We start from the raw sequence: 23,713 nt of genomic DNA on the forward strand, positions 1-23,713 counted from the left end.
CAGAACACTCAGATCCCTCTGTACCACTGAGTTCTGCAATCTCTTTCCATTTAAATACAATGCTGCTTACTAGTCTTGCTGCACTGTTGTTCCACTTCAGGTGGTCAGGAGACATTGTGTGTGACAAATGTTATGGTATAAAAAAAGCCATTTTTTGCTCACAAATATCAGTGGCACAATGAGTTTACGCATAGAGAACCCCCTACACCTTAGCATTCTGGAGGAGGCAAAGAAAGACCGTCAGGCACCAGAAGTATTGTGTGACCCCATACACTATCCTCACATTATTTACATCATCTTTTAGAAGATTAGTGTTTGCAGAAGCTCGAGTTTACAAGAGAGGTAATGACAGCAAATCAGATGGAAAAAAAAGTGAAAATTTAATTTTTACAAAACATTCCAATCATGACATAATATTAAAATGTATTGTACAAAAGAAAGCCAGCAGTATTACAAGAGTGTATTTGTCAACCTGGCCCAGACAGATACATGAAACATTGCAGAAATGGCTTCAAACGCTCGTGTAACAGAAAGACAGATTTAGAACTGTGGCTTCTGCTGGAAGTAGTTTACCATAGGCATTGAAGGTAACCATTACCTATCAGCTCAATTCTATCTATACCCATCTATGACTGTTGACACCTGACTTCAGGCATGCTAACACTCATTAATGGAATGGTGTACTGAACTGACAGACAAGCAACCTTGCTCACAACTACATCAGAAAGTGCCACCTCCATTTTTCCAGTCAAACAGGTTTCGGAACAGGACTACGCCATCATTTTCCTCAGTTTTGTGCCTCAACCTTAGTTTGCCTTTCACTTTACGTCTGCTTGTCACTTTGCGTCTTCTGAAGAATGGCAATAGGTTAATATATCTTCCGCCTTTCCCAAGACTTCAAGAACTTTGTTTGCCACTTAACCACAAGTGCCTGCATCCCATAAAGCAGGCATTGTCAAAGTCGGGGGCGCGACCCACGGGTCGCGGGCGGATATCGGGAGGGTCGCGGAACCGTCCGTCGCAGCGCTCCCGATCGCGCAAATCTGCACGCAACAGCCAGCTTTTACAATGCCTTCAAAATGACCACGAACATGTTAAAAAAATGCGGCCCACTGCGCATGTGTGCCTGCTCATTGGTGCCCATGCGCAGAGTTTTTTAAAAATACGGTCGCAGCCTTTTTTTCCAAGTTTGGGGGAGTTTTTATTTGATAAAAGTTTACAGGAAAAAAGATGCAGAAACTGAAAACGCTTTCATCCTCTAGACATTGGAGGTTCACCACATTTCACCTAAACATTACAAGGTAAGAGAAATGGTGGGTCGCGCAGGTCTGCCAGCGTGGGCCGTGAAGTTAGAACGGCGCGGGTCGGCCGGCGTGGGTCGCGAAGGTCGGCCAGCATGGGGCATGAAGTCGGCCGACGTGGGACCCGAAGGTTGGCTGGTTGGTAAAAATGGGTCCCCGGAAAAAAAGTTTGAAAAACACTGCCTTAAAGTATTTTTCTGAAGCATAACATGGTTTCCTTTTCTCTTTAAAGTACTAGCCTGCACAAGATTAAAGCTGCACATGGGCCATGAAAAGCCAAGTTTGTGATTGTAATCTGTTCTATTTTTGATCATCAATTTGGTGAGAACTTTCATATTATCTATTTCATAAGGCAGACTTTTTCACAACTTACTAATACTTCTACCTATCATAGAGTTCCGAACATTTGAAAGTGTACAATTTAGCACATAAAAACCATTAACCAAATTCTAAATTCATGCTTAGGTTAATATACTTTTTAAAAATGCAGGAGTAAGTCAAAATACTTCAACTTTGATTCACATGAAATCAACATTCAACTATACAAAAAATCTAAACCGAAAGGAAAGTTTGCTTGTCAGAAATAAAGAATGCCAGAATGTCAGTCCTTTGGAACAAAACATTTGGGGCGCGATACTCCGACCTCGTTGGCTCTCACTCAAGCAAAATGAGGCCGGTGAATAGCGGTAGAGGCCTAAAACGGGAACTGCGCCAGGAGCCAAACAGTTTGCAATGCAACCGGCTCGCTATCATAGGAGAAATCGGGATCCAGCCATAGCTTGCCGCAAAGCCAATTATCACCACTGGAGCACTAGTTCATAGAATTTACAGTGCAGGAGGCCATTCGGCCCATCGAATGGCTCCTGGAAAGAGCACCCTACCCAAGGTCCTCACCTCCAACCTATCCCCATAACCCAGCAACCCCACCCAACATTAAGGCCAATTTTGGACACTAAGGGCAATTTATCATGGTCAATCCACCTAACCTGCACATCTTTGGACTGTGGGAGGAAATCGGAGCACCCAGAGGAAACACACGCACACACGGGGAGAATGTGCAGACTCGCACAGACAGTGACCCAAGCCAGGAATCGAACCTAGGACCCTGGAGCTGTGAAGCAATTGTGCTAATCACAATTTCCATACAATTAACGATAGCTACTCCAATTCACATGATTCATCGACCTCCCTAACATGTGGACACGCTAGCGCTGATCAGTACTCCTTTTTAAAAACGTGAACCTGGCAGAAGGGCTTCTGTGAGGAGCCACGGTGGTGAGCATCAATCTTTACTCACAGGCAAAGAGCCCGAGGGCACTGGACTTGCGACCCCAGTGCTCAGTAGGGGGCTGAGCGATCCTTGACTGAGGAGAGGGAGGTGTGGACCCTTTGCAGGGGTGGCCTCATTGGGGAGGGTGGGGTAGGAGGTGCTGGGGGGGGGGGGGGGGGGGGCAACCAGGGTTCAACCGCATGCAGCGCAACCATGCAACCATGCATAATGTGTACCCGTTCCAGGGACAATCCTAGCCCCTGCCTGTCTGCTCCACCAACCACACATAATCCCCATGACTGCCGAGGCCTCTGGTCATGTGGCTGAAGACTATTGGTAATAGTTAATTGGCAATCGTTGTTAAGTGAGCACTTCACACAATCCAAGGGGATTCCTGTGGGTGGGCAGACCAATGCAACATGTGGGAGTCATTGCCTAGCATCCCAATCAGACTGTGTTGCCTGGACACTGTGCCTGAAAACTGTGGAAGGCAACACCACACACGCAGCTGCCAACATCCAAACATCCAGGGGATGGGGGACAGCTCCAGGGACATGTCCATGGCTCGAGGGTGGCTGGGTGCCACAGTGAGAGGACCAGCACCCAGTCTAGGTGACATTATGAGCGGGTGTCTGAGGTCCAGTGAGGGGAGATTGCTGCTGCTGTGAGTCCATGGGCATGGCGTACCGGGGTGCGGGGGGGGGGGGTAGGATCACTGGGGGAATGGAGGGTCCCAGGTTTGCAACCACCGCTCTTTGTCAGTCTATCACCCTCTCCCGATGCCGGACAAATATTGAATGCTATGGAAGGGATTTTGGACCCAGCAGAGCCTGCCCTAGTGGTGTTGCTGATAGGCTGGGCGGCCAGACACCGGAGATAGCGGCAGCAGCAGCATCTTCAGATACTTGAGGCGGCGGATCATGTGCCCGACCCCACTCCACACTCTGAGGATCCCGCCAACCATCAGGCCAGGTAGGGACCCAGACAGCCTAGGATGTACAGGTGTCGCTGGTCTTTTAAACAGATGGCGGATAGTACGTGCCGTAGGAGGCGCCACCTCAACAAGGAGTTGTGACATGTGACATGGACGAAGCCCAACAGGATGCCCAAGCAGAAGGATTCGCCGCCATTCGCGGATGACCCCGGCCCAGGGGCTAGTGGCTGCCACACATGTTGCCCTGCGCTCACCGGGCCATCTGGGAGTACGTACATTAACAGAAAGTGCAACCACCACATAACTGCAGCCCTCCTGTCCCAGCAGTACCATTGAGAGCAGTAGCCACTGCTGGGACTTCAGTCAGTCCCCGAGTAGGAGCAACAATTGGAGGTCAGGCCCAGCAATCGGTTTCTTGATCAGGAGGTGGCTCCTGCCACCCCCACAATTCTGCTGCCAAGCCACAAGTGTTTACCAGTGCCAGCCGATAGAGCCCCTTAAGTAGCTACCAATTGGCCAGTTAAAGGCTCCAACTGGCCCAAAGGCAGGCATGTTGCCTGCGACACAACTGGCTCTGGTAATATATCAGCAGGGCAGGGAGGCAACAGGCACAGCAATCCTTGCAATTCCAACTGATTTTTAGCCTCTCCTTTCATGACCACAGAAAGGCTAAACCACGGTACAGCAGATTAAGAATTTTTAACGTGTAACCATTGCTGAAATGTAGGAAATGTGGCAGTCAAGTTGCACACAGAAAGATCCTACAAACATTAATGTGATGATGTCCAGATAAGATTGCTGTGTGATGTTTATTGAGGGATAAAAATTGACCAGGGTATCAGGGATAACACCATTAACCTTCTTCAAAATTGTGCCACGGGATCTGGGGAGTCTTGATTGAACATTTTATGCCAAGGACAAACGCAAGTATTGTTGGTTTCAAGAAGCATTCTATTGGTTTCAAGGAGCAGTTAGATATAGCACTTAGGGCAATGGGGATCAAAGGATATGGGGGAAAGTGGGATTAGACTATTGAGTTGGATAATCAGCCATGATCATAATGAATGGCGGAGCAGGCTTGAAGGGCCGAATGACCTTCTCCTGCTCCTATTTTATCTATGTTTATAAGTAGTACACTGCTTTTTATGTAATCTTGGAAAAGGAAATTTCAAATATAATTCACTAAGAGATTCTCAGAATCAGGCACAGCTGTGCATATGTGGGGCCAAACAAATCAAGACACTACATTTAAGAGTAATCTGCTCCTTGTACGAAATCAAAAGGTGCGGAGATGCCGGCGGGAAAGATTACCAACATGATTACCAACAGCAAAAAACTAGCACAAAGTATTTGCACACATGTTTTTATTCAAGCCATATATATCTAAATGGAATATCTATTTCAAAATTATCTTCCACACAGAATTTGTGAACCTTATTGTATAATTTTAATATATTCATGAAAATTTCGACTTCAAAATGCCCCTCAACTCAGTTGACACTCAAGTTGCCACCATGGTCCTGAACCTCAGTAAAGGTAACTATGATGGTATGAGGCATGAGAAAGGAAGGGCAGCGGACAGGCAATTGCAGATATTCAAGAAATGAATAGGTGAACTCTAAAAGTTGCTTATTCTTATTTGGCGCAAGAGTGGAAAAGGGAACTGAAGCAAAGCCATGGCTTACAAGGGAAATTAGAGATAGTATTAGATTCAAAGAGGTATAGAAATTAGCTTAAAAAAAGCAATAGACCTGAGAATTGGGAACAGTTTAAAATTCAGCACAGGCAAACCAAGGGATTGATTAAGAAGGGGAAAATTCAAAGTAAAGTAGTGGGGAACATAAAAGCTGACTGTAAAAGTTTCTACGGATATGTTAAGAGAAAAAGAATAAAAACTAATGTAGGCCCCTTCCAGGCATAAACAGGGAAATTCAGAACAGGGAACAACAAAATGGCTGAGGAACTAAATTCACACTTTGCTTCTGTCTTCATAAAGGAACACATGAATAATGTACCAAAGTTCAGAGAAACACAAGCTTTAGTGAGGAGCTGAAGGGAATTAGTATTAATAAAGAAACGGTTTTGGAGAAATTAATGGGATTGAAGGAGGAAACAATCTCCATGGCCTGATAATCTTTGTCCCAGGGTACTTAAAGAAGTGGCCCTGGAAGTAGTACATAGAACATAGAGCATACAGTGCAGAAGCAGACCATTCGACCCATCGAATCTGCACCGACCCACTTAAGCCTTCACTTCCACCCCATCCCCACAACCCAATAACCCCTCCTAAACATTTTGGTCACTAAGGGCAATTTATCATGGCCAATCCATCTAACCTGCACGTCTTTGGACTGTGGGAGGAAACCGGAGTACCCGGAGGAAACCGACACAGACACGGGGAGAACATGCAGACTCCGCAAGGACAGTGACCCAGTGGGGAATCAAACCTGGGATTCTGGCACTGTGAAGCCACAGTGCTATCCACTTTGTGCTGACGTGCTGCTCAAAGATCCATTAGAAAGCTGGTTAGCAGACAGGAGAAAATAGTTGGGATTTTTCTGATTGGCAAGCAGTGACTAGTGGGGAACTGAAGGAAACTGGGGGAAAGGCAATGATGATGCTATTCGGCAAGATTTAGGATGTATAGGATGGGGAAGGAAACTGCAGGGGATGGGTACAATCGAAATGTGGAGCTTTTTCAAGGAACAGCTACTGCATGTCCTTGATAAGTATGTATTTGTCAGGCAGGGAGGTAGTTGTCGAGCAAGGGAACCGTGGTTTACTAAGGAAGTTGAAGCACTTGTCAAGAGGAAGAAGAAGGCTTATGTTAGGATGAGACATGAAGGCTCAGTTAGGGCACTTGAGAGTTACAAGTTAGCCAGGAAGGACCTAAAGGGAGAGTTAAGAAGAGCGAGGAGAGGACACGAAAAGACGTTGGCGGATAGGATCAAGGAAAACCCTAAGGCTTTCTATAGGTATATCAGGAACAAAAGAATGACTAGAGTAAGATTAGGGCCGATCAAGGATAGTAGTGGAAAGTTGTGTGTGGAATCAGAGGAGATAGGGGAAGCGTTAAATGGATATTTTTCGTCAGTGTTTACACTGGAGAAAGACAATGTTGTCGAGGAGAATACTCAGGTACAGTCGACCAGGCTAGATGGGATCGAGGTTCACAAGGAGGAGGTGTTAGCAATTTTGGAAAGTGTAAAAATAGATAAGTCCCCTGGGCCAGATGGGATTTATCCTAGGATTCTCTGGGAAGCCAGGGAGGAGATTGCAGAGCCTTTGTCCTTGATCTTTATGTCGTCTTTGTCGACAGGAATAGTGCCGGAAGACTGGAGGATAGCAAATGTTGTCCCCTTGTTCAAGAAGGGGAGTAGAGACAACCCTGGTAATTATAGACCTGTGAGCCTTACTTCGGTTGTGGGTAAAATGTTGGAAAAGGTTATAAGAGATAGGGTTTATAATCCTCTTGAAAAGAACGAGTTGATTAGCGATACTCAACACGGTTTTGTGAAGGATAGGTCATGCCTCACAAACCTTATTGAGTTTTTTGAGAAGGTGACCAAACAGGTGGATGAGGGTAAAGCGGTTGATGTGGTGTATATGGATTTCAGTAAGGCGTTTGATAAGGTTCCCCACGGTAGGCTATTGCAGAAAATACGGAAGTATGGGATTGAAGGTGATTTAGCAGTTTGGATCAGTAATTGGCTAGCTGAAAGAAGGTGGTGGTTGATGGCAAATGTTCATCCTGGAGTTCAGTTACTAGTGGTGTACCGCAAGGATCTGTTTTGGGGCCACTGCTGTTTGTCATTTTTATAAATCACCTGGAAGAGGGTGTAGAAGGATGGGTTAGTAAATTTGCAGATGACATGAAGGTCAGTGGAGTTGTGGATAGTGCTGAAGGATGTTATAGGATACAGAGGGACATAGATAAGCTGCAGAGCTGGGCTGAGAGGTGGCAGATGGAGTTTAATGCGGATAAGTACGAGGTGGTTCACTTTGGAAGGAGTAACAGGAATGCAGAGTACTGGGCTAATGGCAAGATTCTTGGTAGTTTAGATGAACAGAGAGATCTCGGCATCCAGGTACATAAATCCCTGAAAGTTGCCACCCAGGTTAATAGGGCTGTTAAGAAGGCATATGGTGTGCTAGCCTTTATCAGTAGGGGGATTAAGTTTCGGGGTCACGAGGTCATGCTGCAGCTGTACAAAACTCTGGTGCGGCCGCACCTGGAGTACTGCGTGCAGTTCTGGTCACCACATTATAGGAAGGATGTGGAAGCTTGGAAAGGGTTCAGAGGAGATTTACTAGGATGTTGCCTGGTATGGAGGGAAGGTCTTACGAGGCACGGCTCAGGGACGTGAGGTTGTTTTCGTTAGAGAGGAGAAGGCTGACAGGTGACTTAATAGAGACATATAAGGTAGTCAGAGGGTTAGATAGGGTGGACAGTGAGAGTCTTTTTCCTCGGATGGTGATGACCAACACGAGGGGACATAGCTTTAAATTGAGGGGTGGTAGATATAGGACAGATGTCAGAGGCAGTTTCTTTACTCAGAGAGTAGTAGGGGTGTGGAATGCCCTGCCTGCAACAGTAGTAGACTCGCCAAATTTAAGGGCATTTAAGTGGTCACTGGATAGACATATGGATGAAAATGGAATAGTGTAGGTCAGATAGGCTTCAGATGGTTTCACGGGTCGGCGCAACATCGAGGGCCGAAGGGCCCGTACTGCGCTGTAATGTTCTATGAAGGGATCTGTGCTAGGACCCCAACTGTTCACATTATATATTAATGATTTCAACAAGGGAACTAAACGTATTATCTCCAAATTTGCAGATGATACAAAGTTGTGTGGGAGGGTGAACTGTGAGGGGGATGCAGAGATGTTTCAGTGGGATTTAGACAGGCTGTGTGGGCACATGCATGGCAGATGTATTATATGGATCAATATGGGGTTATCCGCTTCGATAGCAAAAAGAGGAAGGCAAATTATTATTTGAATGGGTGTAATTTGAGAGAGGTGGATACTCAACGAGACCTTGGTGGCCTCGTACATCAGTCACTGAAAGTAAGTGCGCAAGTACAGCTGGCAGTAAAGAATGCAAATGGTTGATGCAGTGGTTAGCACTGCTGCCTATGGGGCTGAGGACCTGGGTTCGATCCCGGCCCCGGGTCACTGTCTGTGTGGAGTTTGCACATTCGTCCTGTGTCTGCGTGGGTTTCACCTCCACAACCCAAAGATATGCAGGTTAGGTGGATTGGCCACGCTAAATTATTCCTTAATTGGAAAAAAATAATTGGGCACTCAAGAAGGTAAATGATATGTTGTCCTTCATAGCAAGAGGCTTTGAGTACAGGAATAGAGATGTTTTACTGCAATTGTATAGGGCATTGGTGAGGCCACACCTGGAGTATTGTGTACAGTTTTGGTGTCCTTATGTGAGGAACCATGTTCTTGCTATGGAGTACAGCACAATTTACCAGGCTGATTCCTGGGATGGCGGGAATGTCATATGAGGAAATGCTAAATCGGTTGAGATTATGGAGTTCAGAAGAGTGCGAGGGTATCTCATAGAAACTTACAAAATTCAACAGGATTAGACAGGGTAGATTCAGAAAGAATGTTCTCGATGGTGGGCGAGTCCAGAACTAGGTCAGAGTTTGAGGATAAGGGGTAAACCTTTTCGGACCGAGGTGAGGAGAGTGGTGAATCTGTGGAATTCGCTACCGCAGAGAGTAGTCGAGGCCAAAATGTTGTGTAATTTCAAGAAGGAATTAGATAGCTCTCGGGGCTAAAGGGATCAGGGCAAATGGCGGGGGGTGGGGGGGGGGGGGGGGAGAAGGTGGGAATCAGGGTATTGAACTTGATGATCAGCCATGATCGTAACGAATGACGAAGCAGGCTCCAGGGTTGAATGGCCTCCTCCTGTTTCTATTTCTTATGTTTCTATGTTTGCCCTTAAAAATCATTTAATTTTCAAAAACATCAATCTGAAGAATGGTTAGTGTTTTGCCAGTTCCCATCCAAAAGTTTATGATTTGAACAACATTATCACCAACCAGAATATGCCTACCAGAAACAAAATAAACAGAAATATCAAGAGGAAATGGTACAGTTCATATAAAAATATATATCTGCTTCCCAACAAAAACCACAATCCATCTCAGTTCACACAGAGCAATAAACAAGTGGTTTTAAAGGATCCTAGAAAACCTAATCAATGATCTAGTCCTACAACAAAATTCTGTGCAAAATATACAAAATGTTAGGTGTTAAAAACCCTTATTAGAATCACCATAGGTCAGTAAAAGCCAAGGCAGGTCTACACTCTAAACACAGCCGATGCAATTTACCCTAGGTACAGTAATTACTTAAGCTTTTAATGCCCTCCCCCACCTTTCTTCGACTCCCAACCCCCTAAACATCAATCTTCTACTCCCCTGCCTCCTCTTCTTCTCCACCATCCCCCACCCCACACACATACACTCATATACACACACTCCAACCAAACCTAGGAGCTAAGCAAAATAAATAAGACTTCCTGCTTGGCAAATTACATGTTGAAAGACCAGACGGTGCTGCTTTGGAGCAATCCTCAGATCACACCAATACTGTAGTGAAAAGCTCAATAGAATTAACTCTCTGAGTTCCATCTGCAGTATTGTGCCCAACTGACAAGGATCAAGTAACCCTGCCTCAGTTACTTAATTCAATCAGTAGGTTTTTACTTTTATTATTTTGATAGCAAAGTTAGCGTTAAACTGTAGACTAATTTTAAAAAGTCATTTTTTTTCTTTGAGATCAGAACACATCTTACAAATTCAGTATTGCTCATTTCTATTCACACAGCATGGATTGAAAGTATGCATGGAACATTTTAAAAAAAAATTTAAGTGCTCAATTTCACAGAATTTACAGTGCAGAAGGAGGCCATTCGGCCCATCGAGTCTGCACCGGCTCTTGGAAAGAGCACCCTACCCAAGTCCATACGTCCACCCTAACCCCATAACCCAGTAACCCCACCCAACACTAAGGGCAATTTTGGACACTAAGGGCAAATTTAGCATGGCCAATCCACCCAACCTGCACATCTTTGGATTGTGGGAGGAAACCGGAGCACCCGGAGGAAACCCACGCACACACGGGGAGAATGTGCAGACTCCGCACAGACAATGACCCAAGCCGGGAATCGAACCTGGGACCCTGGAGCTGTGAAGCAATTGTGCTAACCACAATGCTACCATGCTACCAATTTTTTTTTATCAATTAAGGGGCAATTTAGCGTTACCAATTTACCTACCCTACACATCTTTGAATTCTGGAGTGAGACCCAAGCAGACTAGGGGAGAATGTGAAAACTCCACACGGAGAGTGACCCGGGGCCAGGATCGAACCCGGGTCCACGGTGCTGTGATGCAACAGTGCTAACTACTGCGCTGTCCCAAGTATACATGGAACACAATATTGTTTTTCAGCATTTGGAAAATAAGTGGTCAAACGCTACATAAAATACAAAACCATATGTCCAATTATGGCATTTTATCTCTATTAACTATAGATACTGCATTATGATGTTGATATACTGTTCAATTTAATTGGAAATATTTTCATTTATAATTTCAATACCTTGTGTCATTTTATCTTGTGCAATGGTGGTTCAGCTTTTGCCAAGAAAAATGATTGATGTATGCAAACACACAGTGGAGGTATATTATTTGGCTGTGTAATGTTAAAGTGACAGTTTTTTTCATACAGAAAGAAATCGATTCTATGGCCTCTGAAAAGGCCAAGTATTTTCACTTCCCTGAAAGTAGGTAATGAAAAACATGACAACTACATCATAATCTTATTAATATTTTATACAACTTTGAAAACATTTATCTGATCATTCTCTTACTCTCACTAATAACTTATAAAAAACACAGCAGGCCAGAAATCAAGGTTAATTCCCAAGTTCTCTGCCTGAAAATGTAATTGAATTTGAAGTATGTTTATAGCAATTACATGAAAATTATCAGAGTCCATAGATAATATACAAATATCTTGACTTATTTGACAGTATAAATACTGTTAACTATGGATGAAAACTGCAGCCATTTTTTCAAATGATAGCTTTCCGAATCATCAAATAAAGTGACATTTACTTAAAAGCTACATATGCTACAGCTGAAGAAATTAAGATTCTGAAAATTAATTGAAAGATAATAATGTTCACTATAGAGAATATGTTCATTTGTATAAAACCACCAATTACTTTATCCTCACACTCAGCTGTTACACAGATCGAGGGACACAAAACACTCCCACCTCCTGTTCCAGCTGATCATTCCTATCAAACAGACATTGGAGGCCTAAACACGTATACGCATACGAAAAGATGTCATATGATCACAGCATAAATCAAGTCCTGAAAAAATATGGCTTTTATCTAAAACAAACGATATGCCTTTACTCAAAAAGATGTAATCTTTAGAAAATACATTTATTTTATTTTTGAATTATCCCAACAATGATTTTCTACTCTTTTGAAAACAATACCAGTTAATTACAGACAGCAAGAGTAAGAGTTTGACTGGGCCTGTGGGATATCAGCCACAAGCTGTGGCCTGCAGAGGATTTAATGGCCATCAGATGCTCCCAAGTTCTCTAGCTGCACACATACAAACAATGGAAGCCTGGAGATAGGCTAGGCTATTCTCCAAATTAATAAAAGGCTCTGTAAACAAATATTTTTCAGAGGCACTGATGTTTTGTTTCTCTTTGCATTCCATTCTCTGAACTCGCTTATCTACCTTAAACCATTTGAGTCAGTATCAGCCCCAGGGAGCAGGGGAGGTGGGGGGGAGTGGTAGGTTGCACATCAGAAGCAGTTGTCACGAGTCACCATGATTTCATCAAAAATTAACAGGAAGATAAAAACCTTTTCAAAGAGTTAAAACAAAGGGCTTCTTAAACAACTCTGTACCATGAGACGTGAGCTCTTCCTAAACTGAATTAAGAACTGTACATGCAGAAAGCAGATCACAGTTGAATGGTCTGTTAATCAAAACCAGAATGTGCAAATCATTATTTGAAACAGCAACATGGAACAATAAATGGTTTACTTCTGTTTTCTTCTTCTTTGTAAAAAGTACTCATAAAATACAGTTTTAAGAGCAAGACAGAATGTCACTTTACTCATTTAAAATTAAGGCAGTTGCTGAGTCTCCTCCCCCTATGAGGCCAGTGTTTGCTGGTAACCTTCTAAAAAAACTACATAGCAGCTGATATCAAATTTAAATAATGTGTTTAATATTTATACTACCTTCCCATGTATCCATTTCATTCTTCTCCCAGTTTTCCAGTAACTTGCATAGCAGCCATCCATGCAAAAATTTGCTACAAATTGCAAGCAGTTAGAAAGCACCTCATGTTTCTCACTGCTAGTTTCTCTGAAGCTTAGATGCAACAGTCAACCCCACAGGTCAGTTTACAAGCTGGTCATGTGACAGTAAAGTTCAAGCCCTAAGGTCACAACTTTGCTTCGAGTCCTCTGATGACCAAAGGTTATCTGAATGGAACTGATAGCCCTATTTTTCTGTTAACATTGTAACCTCAAAGATTAACCCTTAAACACAGAACAGTAGCATTTAATTTAAAATTGGGAGGTTAAGTGGCAACTATGAGCAATGACAAATATATAACTTGTACAGTCCTCTAACATAATTGTTTTAATTTTAGCGTCTTTGTCATTCACACTGTAGCTAGGCAACAACAAAGCAATTATAAAACATGAATTAATCTACAACTGCTAGTATACAACTTCAGGTTTAGCTCCACCTCTGATGGCAAACTAACATTTAAACAATCTGAACATTGTTTTGAATTACTACTGGATTTGTGACAATTGCAAAAAGATTACAAGGACTTTACTAGAGAATCGAGGCACATGTGTTGTCAATGGCAAAGCAAGGCCATCCATTACATGCCAGAATCCTCCCTCACAGATCCATCAATGCCAATATATAACCAAGGGCTTAAAATGAGCAGTATCCAAAGAACAAATCCTATTGCTCATTACAAAACATTCAGAATTAGATTTCAAACATATTTTCTACAGCTTTATTCTACTTCAATTTTAGAACCACTACAGTACTTTACCTTCCATAAAGTTTGATTCTTGCTTCATTCCAAGTAAGACAGAAGCATTTAAAAAGGCATGATTAGTCCTCCTTCCTGATCAGTGAGCCATGTCCTCCTGGAAGCACATCTCGCTGCCATTATGTTGATGAAAGCCAGCCAAATCAGATCTTTATGCTAATGAAGTGTGATGTCACAGATAAGGGGCTTTTCAGATTCAAATTAAAGATTCAAATGCTTAATTATTTTAAAGAAAGAAAGGTTATCTCATTGGACCAAATGAAAACAAGAACTTTCACTTTAAAAAAAACATTTAAGACACAGATTTTCTTTGAGCTCTGATACTCTGTCCTCATAAATATACTAAATGTTACACCTCCTTGCCAGTAGAATCCTCATTTGAAAAAAAGAGGATTAAGCCTTACCAGGCCCTGGTCTTGTGTTTGGAAAGTAGATATTTGACAGGACTATAACTGACAACCAACAATAGCAATTAGGCCTCGAGTATACTCTTCATAGAAATGCATTTGAGTGACTTCAGAATTTGTATGGCTGAATTGATCAGTTTATTGCTGCAAATGTGTAATCAATCCAGAACAACATCTAAAGCAAAAAATAATGAAAATATACACATATAAAATAATTTACCAAACATACAATATTGGAATAATGCAACCCAAAATAAATTTGTTTGCAGGGAATAACTAATGAGACTTTCAGTAATAATACTTTTCTTCTCAAATTATTTAACTTTTTGCAGAAGGGATTAAGATGAACAATGCACCGTTTGTGTACTTATGCAGCTGACCTCTGCCCTTTGATCCTGGTTACTAACAATCACAAAGCCAAAAAACAGGCGCATAAAGTGAAGGTCAGCTCTGTAAGTACACAAACTGTGATGTGAACCCCCACTGCCAAAAATATCCTAAAGCAAAATGGTATATTTTCAGATGCAATATTCTTTAATTCGTACATACACAATATTCTTGTATGCTATTGTTATTGCCAACAGGTCTCCCCCTTGGGGTACACACTTCCTGTGTGCCTCTGACTGATTCTCAGGTTGCCAATGCCAAGATTTACCCTTCACAGTATAGGTTCATCAAATTGTTAGTTTCAAAACCTTTTGCATGTTTCTAGTGTAAAAAACACTGGGGGAAAACCCCTCTCTACTGTAATAAATACAAATAGCAATACAAATAAGCAGATCATACTATCATGCTGGACGTTGTATTCCGAAACAAGATTTATAAAATACCTATATGAATCTTACAGCAATAAGAATAAAAAGGTTTGCTGACCTAAAAATAAATATTTGGATAAATCTATCCATTTAAAACAATCTGGGAAATTTTAACAATTCTCGACCAACAGAAACTGAGATGGTGGGCATTTAGAAGGCTCTGGATTTATGCTCTAGTCTAGAACATTGCTTAAGCAAGAAAAAAAAGGTACTTAAATGAAAGACTACTTAGGATCCTACGACTTCAAATACATCCCAATGGCACTTGAATCTAGGCCTGAATGGGGAGTCCACTTAAAACAATTCAGAACAGAATTGGAACACAATGGCCCTGAAAGGCAAATCTTTTTTAAAAAACCTTCCTTTGAGAGATCAGGAAATGCAGGAATTCTCCTCCAGGTTCTGTAAGAGTTTAAATCTTGACAACCTCAAATTCACCCCCCAAATCCCTCCTGTGAAACTCATCCTCAGAATCCCCTGCCTTGCATAATCACCTAAATTTTATGAGGCCATCAACCAATGAAGGGCAATGGGTAATAGTGCACGGTGTAGGAAAGGATGCACGCTGCAGAGTTTGAGATAAGCTGGAGTTTATGAAGGGTAAAAGATGAATGGTGAGCCTAGAGACCATTGAATGTTTCAAGGTGACAATGCCAGGGATGAGGATTCTAGCAAGATATCGGATATCGGATGGGTAGGACCTGAGGTACCAGCAATCTATATGATAGAGACGGCATTGAGTAAGAAACTCAGCTGAGGGGTTTAGTGGAACTCCATGACTGCAAATAGTTTGGTTCAGCCACTTTCCAGAGCTAAGAAATTAATCTTGATGGCAAGATTTCAGAGTTTGTCCTGCTAACAATGACTTTGGTTCCTCTGATATTTACTTTTAGGAAATTGCGCCTCATCCAAGACTGGATGTTAGACAAGTAGAGGTTTGGCTTGGGAAGTAATGTAAATAGTGGGGGAAGCAACAAAACAAATGCTCTCATCTTTATTGCAAAAATGGCTCTGAGCTGCTCAAATGTCAATGATAAAGTTGGAGGAACAGTGGAATGAATATGAAGATGGTTGGAAGTGGAGAAAAGAACCTTGGTGGGTGGGAGAGGGGTTTAGAGAATATCAGAGAGTGGTGGGCGGCTGTGGCAAAGGATATATGCCCGGTACAGCTTGATGTAGTCCAATCAGATCTGGTGATAAATGGCTAAGCCAAATGTGCAACAATATACTCTAGTCTCCAACTTGGACTGAAGGCCGGGAAAATGGGAAATGGCAGGGACAGAAGGCAGTGATAGGTATGCTAGGAACATGGGCATTATCCAACTTCATGGTATATTATTTATTAATTGGAATAAAATTAAGGGAAATTAGGAACATAGCTACTGGAGTAGCCCTTCAGCCATCCAAGTCTGCTCCAACCTTTAATTAGAAAATGACTGATCTGTATTTCAACTGCATGGGGAGAAATTAGTTTGCACATCACTTCTAACAGCACCAAACAAACTTACATCAATTTGCTTGGGTAAATAATACCACAGGCGGCGACACATGATATTAATGAAGAATACCATACGGCCAGCATAGGTAAGTAGATCATGATGCTGCTTGCCCCACAGAATCTAGTTCTATGTAGCATCACTAAAATTAATTTCTCCGCACCCCCCCCCCCCCCCCCCCCCCCGTACCTCTTGAAACTCTTTCCAAACAAAAACTTGTTATAAGTCTCCAAAGCTTACATACGAATATACAAATTAGGAACAGAAGGCCACTCAGCCCCTCGAGCATTTAATAAGATCATGGCTGATCTCACAACTTCAACCCCACATTCCTGCCTACTCCCAATAATCTTTTACCCATTGTTAATCAAGAATCTGTCCGACTCTGTTTAAAAATATTCAAAGGCCCTGCTTCCACTGCCTTTTGAGGAAGAAAGTTCTAGATATCACAACCCCCTATAAGTAAAATAGTCTCCTCACCTCTATCATAAATGAGCGACCCCTTATTTTTAAAAAGTGACCCCTAGTTCCAGATTCTCCAACAAGAGGTGACACCGTCTCCATATCCACCCTGTCAATACAAGTGTTCCAACATCCACAGCCTTTTGGGTAAGAGGGTTCTAATTTTTGCTACTAAATTAACAGATTTTTTTTGTTAAAATTAGTTAATATTGCCACCTCTTTATAATTGAAAGATTCTCCAAATTTTTTTAAAAAATAAATCATAGGATTGAAAACTAAGCAATTAAACATGCAAGCATCTAAATGCACTTGATACTTTGTCAGTCGCATTCTTTTTCAGGGTCAAGCAGCACCAGCTTACCTCCCTGATTATGTTTGAGCTTCCATTAAAAGGAATGGAGCACTCAGAGATCTAAAATGGCAGACTTCTGGAACATGAAATTATTTACTCTTAAATACGTGCAGAAATATCTTCCAGGTTGCTATTGCGTTAGCATTGATGAAAAATGAATTTCATATTTCATTTTATTGTACTTTAGTAATGAAGTACAGAAATAATTTGGAAATAATTTTTTTGGATTTTGTTTTGTTTGATGTACTCTTTAGTGGGAGGCAAACTACATTTCACAAGTGAGTATTTAGTGTTGAAATCACAACTCCTTTGAGGACATGGCTTTGTATAAACAAAAAAACAAAAAATCCCTCTCCACTTTTCTTATGTTAATGTAACTAATCTGTTCTTTGCATCACAATGACCATTCCTGCCTTGTGTACAAACGCATTTGACTGCAATAATAGGGGTAAGACTAGCAAATGCAGCAATGCATCATTAATAATCCTTTGCTAATTAACTAGCACCGGGATGTGGCTTATTCACACACATGAAGCCTCTGACTGTGGCAGCAATCCCTTTGTTCAATGAATAGAGTCAGCTGCTTTGATTTCAACGCCTAGTCTATTTACATGTTAAAAGACAAATCTAAATTTAAAGTAGCAGCCTAACTTTTAACTTACATTTTCTTATAAAAGCTTGTATATTCCATGCTTTAAAGAAATACAATAGACGTTTGCAATGGGTGACCTTTTTGGAAGAATTATGTTTAACCACTTTCAAATAGCTCTGATGTTTGTAAGTTGTTCCAAACACAGTGCAAGTAAACAAACTGGTGTATACTACATTTAGGTGAAATAAACAAGCACTGCTTAACCTAAAATGTTCCTAAATAATTTGAACACATGAACATTATAGATTCATTTTTACAAATGAAACTGCACTAGATAATGTGCAAGTGGAGTGAGCATACTTTCACTTTAGTATGTTTGTTTCAGGTTGTAGTTGTTCGCACTGCAAGAGCCTTGTAATGGCTCGTAAAAGAAACAAACCTGGTTCTTAGAAAAGCCATTCCCAAACACTGTTCAATGTAACAACGGCCGGACACGCTGGTGGAATTCTCCGGGCCCGCTACAATGAATGGAGCTATTCTCTGTTCTTGTTGGTAGCGGTAGCAGGGCGAACTTTGATCGGAGAATTCCGGCCAACAACTTGCATTTATATAGCACTTTATCATAAAATATCACAAAATAACACTTCACAGAAGCAAAGAAAATTACGATAGCAAACGGCAAATCTCGGATAAATTATAAAAAGCTTGGTCAAAGAGCTAGGTTTCAAGGAGCATCATAAAGAAGAAAGTGAGGTACAACGGAAAGAGATTTAGAGAGTCGTTAGCACTGCTTCCTCACGGTGCTGAGGACCTGGATTTGATCCTGGCCCCAGGTCACTTTCCTCAAAAGTACATCCCTGGTCTTGTATTCTAGCCCTCTCGACATGAATGCTAACATTGCATTTGCCTTCCTAACTGCCAACTGAACCTGCACGTTAAGAGAACAAGGAATCCTAAGCCCCTTTGTGCTTCTGATTTCCTAAGCATCTTCCCATTTACACGGCAGCACGGTAGCATAGTGGTTAGTACAGTTGCTTCACAGCTCCAGGGTCCGAGATTCAATTCCCGGCTTGGGTCACTGTCTGTGTGGAGTCTTCACGTTCTCCCCGTGTGTGCGTGGGTTTCCTCCGGGTGCTCCGGTTTCCTCCCACAGTCCAAAGATGTGCAGGTTAGGTGGATTGGCCATGATAAATTGCCTTTAGTATGTCCAAAAAGGTTAAGTGGGGTCACTGGGTTATGGGGATAGGGTGGAAGTGTGGGCTTAAGTAGGGTGCTCTTTCAAAGGGCCAGTGCAGACTCGATGGGCTGAATGACCTCCTTCTGCACCGTAGATTCTATGATTTAGAAAATAGTCAATGCCTCTATTTCTCCGTCCAAAGAACATAAACTCACGCGGGTGTTGTTACGGAGACGGAAGTAGGCCCTCTTGCTGATGGAGTGGATATGTAGTTGGAAGCTATACTTGAGGTCAAATACAATACTACAGGCTGCAAATAGTCTTGTTAAGGCTCAGGTATTGCCAGCGAGAGGAACACAGTCAATAGCCAGGTACGAAACAAAGCTTGTTGTGGGCTCTGAAGATACTGGGTGCGATTCTCTAGCCTCGTTTTGATCGAAAGAGGGTGCTAAACCGTTCACGATTCAACTAGTCCGCTCCCGTAGGCAAAATCAGGATCCCACCCAAGCATGGCGAGAAACCAATTATCACCACTTAAGTCCTATTTCCATACAATTAATGTGAGCCACCCCATATCCAATGGCTTCCCGAGCAAGTGGTAACGCTGGCGCTGAAAAACCTGAACCTGACGGGTGGGTTGCTGCCGGGAGCCACCATCTTCGCTCACAGATAGTGAGCCTGAAGGCACTGGGCATGCTGCCCCTTTGCTCAGGGGAGAGGGGCGTGACCAGGGGGTGCAGCCCACCATAGGGGGCAGGGGGTATCAGGGGAATGCTGATGGGGGGATGGGGTCGACCATGCATGGGTGCTCCATGCCAACCCCTGGATTATGCGTTCCCATTCCTAGGGCAATCCTCATCCCTGCCTGTTTGTCCAATGATCACCCATAACTCCCACAGACCGCAGAGGCAGAGGGTGAAGGCTATTGCTAATAGGGAATTGGCAATCATGGTTAAGTGACACTTCATACATTCCAAATTGATCTGCATGGCATATGGGGCTCATTGCCTAGCATCCCAATCACACATTAATGCATGGGCACTGTTTGAACACTGTGGGAGGCAGCAGGCAGGCGCAGTGGCCAATCTCTGATCACCTAGGGGATGAGCCCTAGCCCCAGACACACTTATGAGAGGAAACCGGAGCACCTGGAGGAAACCCACACTGACGGGGAGAACATACAGACTGTCAACCAAGCTGGGAATCGAATCTGGAACCTGGAGCTGTGCTATCGAGCTCTCCTCCGAGGTGGACTCATGGGAGGGGGCCACTACGGATGGGCCACCTCCGTCGGCTGGAGGTCCTGCAGGAGAATGGACACGTGGTCAGTGGGAAGGATGTCAGTCTGTATGGCATTGACAACTCAAGTTTGACAAATCGTCTGGGTGGGGCCTGGTGGATCCTCACCTCTGCGACGTGCAGCAACCTCCACATGGTGACCACTCTGTCCTCGGCCACCTCTATAACTTATGTCCAGTACCCCTCTGCCAGTCTGGAACCTTTTGGGTGGAAGTTGGGGGGGTGGGGGGTACCGAGGGTTGGGGGACTGAACAGAGAGTTGGGGGGGTTGAACGTAGGGTGGGGGGGGGGGGGGGTTAAATGGATGGTTGGGGGGGGGATGAATTGATGGGAGGGGTGGGGTTGTCAAATCTTGCACGGGGCCTGGTGTAGGTCAATGACCTTCTTACACCACTGGAGGCCAGTCCTCCTAGTTACACTTTCCAAGCTGACGACCGCTGCCACTTCATCCCAGGCAGCACTGGCTGCCCTGTGGTTCACCCTGCGGTACCCTCGGAGGAATAGGACAATCTTGGGGCTGGTCATCTCAGCACCATGGCTGCGAGCTGAGTGGGGTTGGCTGCTCTTTCAGTGCCTCTCGAGGGGGGGGGGGGGGGGGGGGGGGGGGGGGGGGGGGGGGGGGGGGGGGCTGACACGCCTGCAGTCCTGGCACCCCGACTGTGGGGGCCTTCAGTGAAGCCCGTGGGGCCTTGTTAAGTGGACCAATTAATGTTGTAATGTGTTGCTGGCCACCCCGGGCCGAGTGCCATGAAGGTCGTGGCTGTTCCCGCTCGCTGCCAAACTTAGAAATCTTTCCAGAGAATCGCGCCCAATAGTTTCAATCTTCCCAATATTCAGCAGGAGGAAATTTCTGCTCATGCAATGCTGGATATCAGTCAAACAATGCTGCCAATGAGAGACAATGAAGGGTCGAGAGGTGCTGGTGAAGAAGAGCTGAGTGATATCAGCCATCAAGGAAAGGAACATGATATCTTAAGGTGAATGAGTTGAAATTAGGAATTGAAGTGAAGACAGGCATTCACCCAAATTATTGTGCCTCAATTTGTTGTGGCACAAAACAAGGGGCAAGCAAGGCTGAGCTCTGCCCCGAAATACTGCAGAGTTCCTTAAGCATCCCTCCCTACCCTCATTCTTCAGCTATATGCAACCTTTTGTCAATATAGCCACAAAGATTATGTACCGATAACATTCAGTTATATTTCACACCTATTATTCACAGGGTCAACATTTTATTCAAATTAAAAGCTGAGCTACTTACTGTATACTCTCTCCATTACTGGAAACCCCAACTATCCCTTTGTCATCCTCATATTCAACCGTTCCATCTCTTTCCCAAACAGCCTCGATCCTGCGCCCTCTGTAAATTTCTGCTCACTCAAATCTGTGCTGCCTATACCCTATTCTGCATCAAGTCCTGCTGGTCTATCACTCAGTCTTCACTGACCTGCATTATACTATTTCCTCCAGTAGGCAAGTTCAGGGAAGGGTCGCAGGTGGTTGTAGGGGGTGAATAACCTTAAAATTAGAGCTTGGCACTTCAGGGATGATGTCAGAAAGCACTTCACCACGAAAAAGGGTAGTAGAAATCTGGAACTCTTCCCCCAGAAAGCTAGTGAGGCTAGGCCCATTGAAAATATCACAACAGAGATTATTAAGATTTGTGTTCGGGCATGGTTTTAAGGGTTATGGAATCAAGGTGGGTAAATGGAGATAAGTTGTAGAATGGCCATGATCTAATTGAAAGGCAGAAAGGTATGAAGTGCTGAATGGGTTACTCCTGCCCCTATGTTAGCTTTCAAGTCCTTCAGGTGCAGAGGATGGGGGTGGCAAAATGGCAGCAAATCTGATAAATTGTCACTAATTGTGACCGTAACTATTTAAATTGACTGCCTACCTCTGTGGAGCAGGCATCCAATCCACATCCTGGCCATCCTCTGGGAAACTTTCTTGTGGTGGAAATGCACGGGAGCCATCTGATGCAGCTCCTCCCTACTTTACTAGACTCCCCCAACCACTCCCAATACCAAGTGTTAGGAAAAATTCTGCCTACTGTCTCGGTTCCTCTGTCGACAGATGCTGCCTGACCTGCTGAGTATTTCCTCAATTTGCCCAATTTCTGTGATTTCAAATTTCCACCATCCACAGTATTTTACTTTTGTGTTCTTGACAACAATGTTTTCTTAACATTCATTTTGTTTCTCTTGTACGTCTGTGGAATGTCCGAGGAAAGCACTGTAAAACAGCAAATTGTTATTGCTGTACAGAATGGACAGGAACAATGTCAGGAAACAGGAACAATGATTGGTGCTGGTATTATTGGACCATGTCCACCTCCATTCTGGTTTCAGTAGGCCCATAAATATTGCCCTGGGGTTCTACATTATAAGTCAGAGATGATAGCTGCATTATCAGTGAGGCCAACTGTTTTCACTGAAGTGAATGCTTCCAAACCACTGGTGGTGCAACACCAAAAATAACCAATTTTATTAATGACTTGGTTTTGAATATGGGGACATTGGGTGCGATTCTCTGGAAAGATTAGGGGCAGCAGGGTAGCATGGTGGTTAGCATAAATGCTTCACAGCTCCAGGGTCCCAGGTTCAATTCCCGGCTGGGTCACTGTCTGTGTGGAGTCTGCACGTCCTCCCCCTGTGTGCGTGGGCTCCTCCGGGTGCTCCGGTTTCCTCCCACAGTCCAAAGATGTGCGGGTTAGGTGGATTGGCCATGCTAAATTGCCCGTAGTGTCCTAATAAAAGTAAGGTTAAGGGGGGGTTGTTGGGTTACGGGTATAGGGTGGATACGTGGGTTTGAGTAGGGTGATCATGGCTCGGCACAACATTGAGGGCCGAAGGGCCTGTTCTGTGCTGTACTGTTCTATGTTCTATGTTCTATGTTCTAAGTGTGGTAGTGAGCGGCTGTGAATGATTCATTGTCAAGTGTGCCAGGGCTCTCCTGCCCCAGAGCACGCCCGCCGGGACATCGAAGGCCATGGGAGCAGCTGGCAGCCTCCACCTCTGATGTGCATCCTAAGGATACACCTAGACCCTACGGTAGAGCAAGGAAGACCAAGCACATTGAGGATCACTGAGAGGGCACTGTGGGGTGGGAGTACAGGGGTAGGTGGTGTGTGTATGTGTGTGTGTGTGTGTGTTGGTGGGGGCATAGTGAGGCGGCACATCGGGAGAATGAGGCAGTGGTGTACACTTGCACGAGAAACATTAAAATACCCTCATCACAACCAGTATGATGCCACTGGCTCTTTGTTCCACGATGCAGGCCGACCACCAATCCCATACACCCCCTCCCCCAGACGTGGGGGGTTGAATCCTCCGTTTTTGGGACTAGGTTCTCATGCTGTTGTACAAACTGTGGCCTTTTATGCCAGACAAACTGCCATGAAAAGGCCACTTATTCATAGCCCTGCAGGGGACTACCAGGAACCCGTTGGGAAGCTCTCAGCTTTAG

General features: G+C 43.8%; 1 protein-coding gene across 2 annotated transcripts in view; it reads right to left on the reverse strand.

The window, feature by feature from the left end:
* The window catches only part of LOC119955516 (nuclear receptor subfamily 6 group A member 1-like), a 592,263-nt gene that overhangs the window by 294,964 nt on the left and 273,586 nt on the right, over nt 1-23,713 (reverse strand). The window contains exon 1 of one of the 2 annotated variants that reach the window (XM_038781786.1): nt 13,649-13,798. The exons of the other annotated variant lie outside the window; for it this stretch is intronic. Within the exon in view, the coding sequence (XP_038637714.1) occupies nt 13,649-13,676 (28 nt within the window). The 5' untranslated portion in view covers nt 13,677-13,798. Of the gene's footprint in view, nt 1-13,648; nt 13,799-23,713 lie in introns of those variants that run through there. 2 annotated transcript variants of the gene reach the window in all.

This window comes from Scyliorhinus canicula, chromosome 21 (genome assembly GCF_902713615.1).
Source record: "Scyliorhinus canicula chromosome 21, sScyCan1.1, whole genome shotgun sequence".
Classification (NCBI taxonomy): Eukaryota; Metazoa; Chordata; class Chondrichthyes; order Carcharhiniformes; family Scyliorhinidae; genus Scyliorhinus; species Scyliorhinus canicula.